Genomic DNA, 6,843 nt, shown 5'->3' on the forward strand with positions numbered 1-6,843 from the left:
GGCATCCACCAGAGGCTTGCAGTACTTCAATAACGTAACTTGACACGTTCAAGTTTGGTGGTCAGCAGGTTGACTGTGGGCAGCAGCAAACGCCTGTGAACATTTGTTTCTGCTTCCAAAATGTTGGTTGCCTGGGAAGAAATGCTTCCCAGGCAAAGTCTGTGAGAAATGCAGTTTCTGAGAGATTTAGAATTTAAACTGCTACAAAGTCCACATCTTCACCCACCTCTTGATCCTCTTCTTCATCTCCTGTATCACTAACTCAGCACTGACTTCACTGTTCTCATCTTCTCCAAACACATAGACGTTTGCACCATTATCTGTTGTTGAAACAAATGTGTGTGAACCTCTAAGTTGTCTGAGCTGAGCATCTTTTTAAAACTATCAGGATCTATCCTGCGGATAGTAACTCCAATAAAGCTACACCTTCTGGCAGACCAGCATTCGGTGGTGGTGGTGGTGACATGGTCAACTACCAGCTTCAATCACCATCCTCTTCATTTCCATAGAAGCTCCATCAATTATGGAACACAGTGTTGGCCTTGGTGAAATGTTTGCATTAGACTGGAGTTCCTTTACAAACTTTTTAAATGATTCTTGCTCTAAAACAGAGAATGGCTGGAGCTCAAAGACAACATACTTCATCACAGCTCTGTCAATGGACTTCTGAGACATGGTCCTGGTGTTTACTAAGGTGGGGGGAGTCATAGGGGCCCTTCTTCTCTTTGCTGATGTTAGCTCTTCATATTTTCTCTGAAACAATGACAAGGGCATTTTTAAGTATAACAAATGGACCTAGCACCTAGTTATAAACGTTTTTCTATCGTTTTTCTATTTTTCTATGTTGAACAACAAGCCAAGATTTTTCACTCATCATCCTACATGTGTGTAAAGTTACTATGTATGTAAAATCTATGGTAAAAAGGTAATATAAGTGTCGTGTTAAAATCAAACATTATCCAACTTGTTTTAGGGCAAGATGAACTTATGATTCATGTAACTTAACCTTATCTATAAATTTACTGAAAGATAACAATGGTTTAGGCTGTGACAGAAATAGAAACAACTGTCCAGTGACAAGTCAGACATAGTGTTAATGTTCCATCAACCAACCTATGCAGACACATCAGCTAAATACAGCTATATTAATCACGTAAGTACTGTAACAAATTAATTTTACTTTTCATTCCATGGTCATAGGTCATAGGTCAGGGAAACCTCTTTTATATCCAACAGGGGAGAGCAGCATATCATGGAGTAATGCATTACATGACATCCACTTCAAATTATATAAGTGAGAATTTAAATAGTCCAACACTTTATTAACCAATTAAAAATCTAAACAAAGTGCACATGTTCCTTGCAAGTTCTTAATCTGTGTAACTCCTAACAAATGTAGTAATAACTAAATTAATCTAAATGCCTTTGACAAACTATTAAAACAATATTTCAACTGCCCACATGAATAATCAGTCTATGTTTCATTTACAATGACGCGTGCAATTTGGAGACGTGGGTCCGGCAAGATCCCAAATGTCTTTTGAAAGATGAGAACAACTTCGAAGGTGGGCTGGGCAGTTCAGGTATGGTTGGTTTATAGGGAGAGGGAGTTGCTTTTGCTGTACATGGGCTTCCCCAAATCTTTGCTCATGGGTCCCTCGCCAGGAGCTCGGCATTGTGGCCCGGTCTACCATCCGCTTGTTCTTGGAAACATCGTCAGAGAGCAGCTGAGAGAGGCTTAACATTTCAAACGTCTGGCGGTAGGCTGCAAAGTTTCCACCCTGAAAACAGTCATGTAACAGCAGCAGCAACAGCAGCAGACTGGAGCGGGACGCCGCAGATCACGGGTTGGTGCTTAGAACTAGTGTCTGTGGATCAGTGGCGCACATCATCTTGAAGAACCATCCTCTTAATGCGTCATTTGAATTTCTAATTTTTGGAAGATTGTTTGTGAGCATTAAGATGACTGATGATTAAAACGCGTGCGTAAACTTGCACCACCATTGTGGTTAAGTCTCCTATAGTCTGGAGATTAATTAAATATATATATTTTTTAGAGTAATTCTGTTTTCATAGGTAGCAGCCACAGTTATGTTTGATTTGTTGTATACTGAGTTAAAATCCACGTTTGTCTTTTGTAAAAGTCGAAAAAGTCTAAGCGTAAAGAGCAACAAGGCGTAAGAAGCGTGATCCCGGTGCTGTTAGACACAGATGTCCTCTCAGCTGGAAGCAGGCCTGCAGCCACAGACTACAGCAAAAGTTGATGTAGTAAAATCTGAAGAAGTCGTTGATGTGACACTTCCTGACGGGTGCACGCAGCAGCGCAGCTGCCGCCGGGACACAGAACAAAATAAAGAGGCCCTGTCTCCAGAGCGCCAGCAGCAGAAACAACGCAAGATGACCCGGAGCCCCAAATGCGCCCGCTGTCGGAACCACGGCGTCGTTTCGTGTTTGAAAGGCCACAAACGCTTCTGCCGCTGGAGGGACTGTCGCTGCGCCTGCTGCCTGCTGGTGGTGGAACGACAGCGCGTCATGGCAGCGCAGGTCGCGCTGAGGCGGCAGCAAGCTGCGGAGGTGAGGGGTGCAAAAGGCCAGGTCAGAGAAATGATGGTGGCCACACTTCCACCTTCAGTTTCTGATTATCTCAAGACAAAGAAAAAGATATCAGAAAGTGACTTGTTAAAATTGGAGTAAAGTCCTGGAAAGTAAAAGTAAAAGATCCGTTTAGTTGTATTTGGAAACGCCGATCAGTGATTTTACAGACTTATGGGAAATGAGAAATATGTGAAAGAACACACAGAGAATTTTAATACATTAGCGTAGATCATTTTAAGACGTATTTATAATAAATGAGCTTTTTATTCAGCAATAGCACACAATCAAGTTTAATATGATAAATTCAGACCATCATACACACCACTGCTTTTATTTTAACCTTTACAAATGTCATTAAAAATATCAGTACATTTTAAGTCCCACTAATAGGGAAAGTGTGCTGGGTTTAGACCGTCCTGAGACAGGTGAGTTTTACCCTACTGATGATGTGTTGTTGCAATAGTAATTCTGGAGTAAAGTCTCCAACCTTAACTTGTTTTCTAAAGAAAAAGCATAAAACAGAAAAATAATCAGCTTTTATAACTGAAGGCAAAACATGTGATTTTTAGTTATAAGACACGTTTCAGATTGTGTTAAATAAATAAACAATAATAATTAAATTAAAATGTAAAAATTGCATTAAATGGCAACTATAGCATAGAACAAAGTATTTATCCTCATCTATACAGAATAATATTTATTGCTTTGGTGTCAACATGGTAAATTGTCAAATATCCTTTTTTTTAGAATCACAAAGACCTCTAATTTCCTCTTATCCCGTGTATTCATTCCCTTTAATTACCTTTTGGGGACAGTCTCATGTAATATGATTATGTCTAAATGTCTAATTCCTGCTCCCTTGTTTCTCTCAGGGTAAAAGGGGCGTCAGGTGTGCAGCTCCGTTGAGGAGGACAACGTATCAGCGCAACAGCAGAGCGACTGAGCCGAGCATCCTGGCTAAGAGCATCCTGCAGGGTAAAGTTTAATTACCATCTCCTTTTCCTCATTAACAAACCTCTTCTCTTCCAGACAGGAGATCAGATAAAACCCATAATGTCAGAGTATTGCATGATCGATTTTAATGCACGTTATCATGCGGTGACACACCAAACTTTTTGTTCATTTGTGTATATATACAGAGGACTGTACTTTGCACCTGTATTACTAGGCTTTCTTGGGCCGACACTACCTGTGCTTCTTCCTGAATGTCATTACCCAGCATTACACACACTTAATTTATCTAAACAAACCTGAACATTGTGGCTCCACTATTTCACAACAACAGGCCATTACTGTAATACATAGTGCGTATTAAAACCTGCTGGCTTGAAGTCAAAGTCTGCTGAAGCTTGTCTCATCTTAGCCCTCTCAGCTAAAGCAAAACTGATGCAGTCAATCACCTCCATAATTAAAACAACAACAACAACGTGCTGAGACATAAACACAACAATTAATTGGTTGTAACAACTTCATAATTCATAAATAAGTTAAATGGGCCAATACATAATGGCAGCATGTGGCTCTGCTCCCCTGTGCAGGAATAAAACCGGTTGTGCCGATGGAGGGCGACACCCCCTGCTGGTCCAAGCAGGCACAACGTGACCAAACACACTTCACGTGCCCTTCCATCAGTGCTCGGATGAGGAAGAGGCGAGCCTTCGCAGACAAGGAGCTGGAGAACGTGATGCTGAAGCATGAGCTGAGACAGAGGGAGCTGCAGAGCGACCTTCCCTTCTCCTCCACTGGGCTTGTTCCTGTGCTACACCCTCCACCCTTGTCTATTTCCCCCAGGCTCCACTGTTGCCCTCTCAGCAAAGACCCCAGCACTGCAGGGACATCCAGCTATGTACCTCTGTATGAGTGTGACTTCCACTTGTATCAGTTCTTCCACCTAAAGAGCAGGTCTCACACAGAAGGAGACTACAACGATGTCTTGGTATTCCAAAGCTCCGAGCAAACTAGAGACGAGGAGGAGGTGGCAAATGGGTGGAAAAGGTGTGAGAAGAAAGGCCGATCATCATCACAACACAGACTCAAACATCACAGCAGCACCCTGTTGGGTCTAGACGCTGTCAAATCCCCTTCAAAACCAGCAGAGATAATGAACTCAAATGCCTCTTCATCTGTCACACACCTTATTTGTGAAGCAGATCAGCGTATCCTGGGCGAACAGGACGTCTGTGCACCCAGCAAGACTTTTGATCCCAAACCTCTGACAGCTAAGAGCTGGAGCGCAGACACTCCTGCCGCCCATGCAGGTGCTCTTGTGGACACCGTCAGGAGCCCTCATGCCAGTTCAGTCAGGACTCCCACTGTGAGGCCATTACCTTTCTCTGTTGAGGCTCTGCTGAGGGCCTGACAGGCAAACAGAAAACAGTGCAGTGCACTTTGTTTATGTGCAGACTAAGAATCATTGTTAAGGGTGTAAAAATAAAAATCACTAGCTGTATAGTAGATTTTAAAACACTTTCTTGACAATGGCAATAGATGAAATATTTAAGAATGACTGTTTGTATTTTTATCTTATTTTTCGTAAAAAAAAACATTTTACTATATTTTAGCTATCATTCAAATATAATAATGAAAGATATACATGTACTTAAATACTATATTTTTATTTACTTGCCTACATCGAGCATATTTGGTACAAATGTACTATAATGCAGTTCCTTTTCATACTCTCTCAGCATTGTGGTGGAAATGTACTGAGCCACTCTGCTCTTACACTCTCACATCAGTTCTATCTTATTCTCTTTTCGTGCTGAAACAATATACAGTACATCCATAAAAGAAGTTGATGAAAAAGTCAAACACTTTTTGAACTTGTGCCCATTTCTTATTTTATGCTTTGATTTTTAAATCAAAGTCTAGATGTGGCTGGCTGATCCCCGGGCTGCTCTGGGGCATTGCTGCTTTAAAACTAATAAGAGCACGAGCAGTAAAAGAGAGGAGTGGTTCGCCGAAGATACTGGTAAAAGAAACAGAGAGCAAGAGTTTCCAAAAAATGTTTCAGTAATAGCAGAGTAAGGGCTGACACTAAAATCAGCTTGCTCTGATATTTCTGCATCTGCTGGCAGCTTTTTGCCAAGAGAGAAATCTATATTTATTATTTATTGGTATTTCATGAGGTCTATTGTTCTCCAAATGTCAAGCGTTTTGTCAGAGTGTAGTCTGTCATTATGATTGCATAACCTAAAACCTACTTATCATACTGTTTCATATTTCATGCGGTATCGTTCCATCACACAAGGAATATGGGAAAGATTCACCAAAAGGGGAATAAGAGGGTGCAAGTGTTGCCTAGGTGACATTGTTCTTTATTGCATGTTGAGCCTGACGTCGTCCAAGTTTGTTTGAACATGCGTTTGATCTATATCCACTTTCTACTCTTTCTTTTTTTTCCTGCACTGCAATCTCACAGAGATTGAAGGCCAGATACTTTCGACAGCTCTGGACCTCGTGGCGTCAACGCGGACGTTAGAGCGCACTGCTCCGTGTCTTTGTTTGCGAGTATCTACCAGCATATCAGAATGCCGTCTTTTCACAGACAGACAGAAAGGGGAGTGTGGCACAATGGGAGATAAGGTCGGGAGCCTGAACAAAGTGAATATGTGCCATTGTGTTTTATTGTACACTGGATGCGGCAATTTTACAATATTAAAACCTCTTCCTTGCAGAGTGCAAATTGCCATCTTCACTGTGATGATAAAAAGATAAGCATCAATCACAAAGGGGTGATAATGACTTCTGTGAAGAATAACACAGAGGATATAAATCAATTTTCCCTCCGGCAAAGCTAGGAGAAAAGCTCATTCATCCAGGTCCCCCATGTTTCATCCCGGAGTGTCCTTAGACGAGTTGCGGGGGCTTAATGGATAGCAACCCGGCTCTAAAACGCCACTCATGTTTCACTGTTTTGGATACGATTGTGCCAACGGCACATTAGCTTTATTGTTGTGTGTTCTTTGGAAAGATTTGATTTGATCATTAATTTACCATTTTCCTTTTCTGGCAAGGGGAGAAAATGCGTCAGGTCCATATGCTGACAAAGCAGACTCAACAGGTTCAAACATGTTTTAGGGTTCTAGCAGTTTCAACCCTTTTCCTTTCCCACCCTCCGTCTTTTGTCGCCCACCTCTGGAGCTGCTAGTGTTCGTTCTCTGCTTGTGCCTCATTTCCATTTCAGCAGGATTGATTTCACTCTGTTCGGGGTAGAAGAGTTTTGCTTTGGCGTTTCCCTGCAAGTCG

The 6,843-nt window shown here is 41.7% G+C and overlaps 1 protein-coding gene across 1 annotated transcript; it reads left to right on the forward strand.

Annotated features, from left to right (window-relative positions):
• Nucleotides 1–1,641: 1,641 nt before the first annotated feature.
• On the forward strand, nucleotides 1,642–5,408 carry dmrt2b (doublesex and mab-3 related transcription factor 2b). The gene is made up of 3 exons (XM_026344090.1): nucleotides 1,642–2,574; nucleotides 3,468–3,570; nucleotides 4,134–5,408. The coding sequence occupies exons 1-3, from the start codon at nucleotides 2,212–2,214 to the stop codon at nucleotides 4,952–4,954; spliced, it is 1,287 nt and encodes a 428-aa protein (XP_026199875.1). The 5' UTR covers nucleotides 1,642–2,211; the 3' UTR covers nucleotides 4,955–5,408.
• Nucleotides 5,409–6,843: the final 1,435 nt, after the last annotated feature.

The sequence above is a fragment of the Anabas testudineus genome, chromosome 4, assembly GCF_900324465.2.
Source record: "Anabas testudineus chromosome 4, fAnaTes1.2, whole genome shotgun sequence".
NCBI classification, from domain to species: domain Eukaryota; kingdom Metazoa; phylum Chordata; class Actinopteri; order Anabantiformes; family Anabantidae; genus Anabas; species Anabas testudineus.

Excerpts from the sequence above, each read along its gene's own strand:
- dmrt2b (XM_026344090.1), top strand. The coding sequence starts at position 2,212 with ATGTCCTCTCAGCTGGAAGCAGGCCTGCAGCCACAGACTACAGCAAAA. Across the intron at positions 2,575-3,467 it reads GGCGGCAGCAAGCTGCGGAG|GGTAAAAGGGGCGTCAGGTG; the intron begins GTGAGGGGTGCA and ends TGTTTCTCTCAG. Across the intron at positions 3,571-4,133 it reads GGCTAAGAGCATCCTGCAGG|GAATAAAACCGGTTGTGCCG; the intron begins GTAAAGTTTAAT and ends TCCCCTGTGCAG.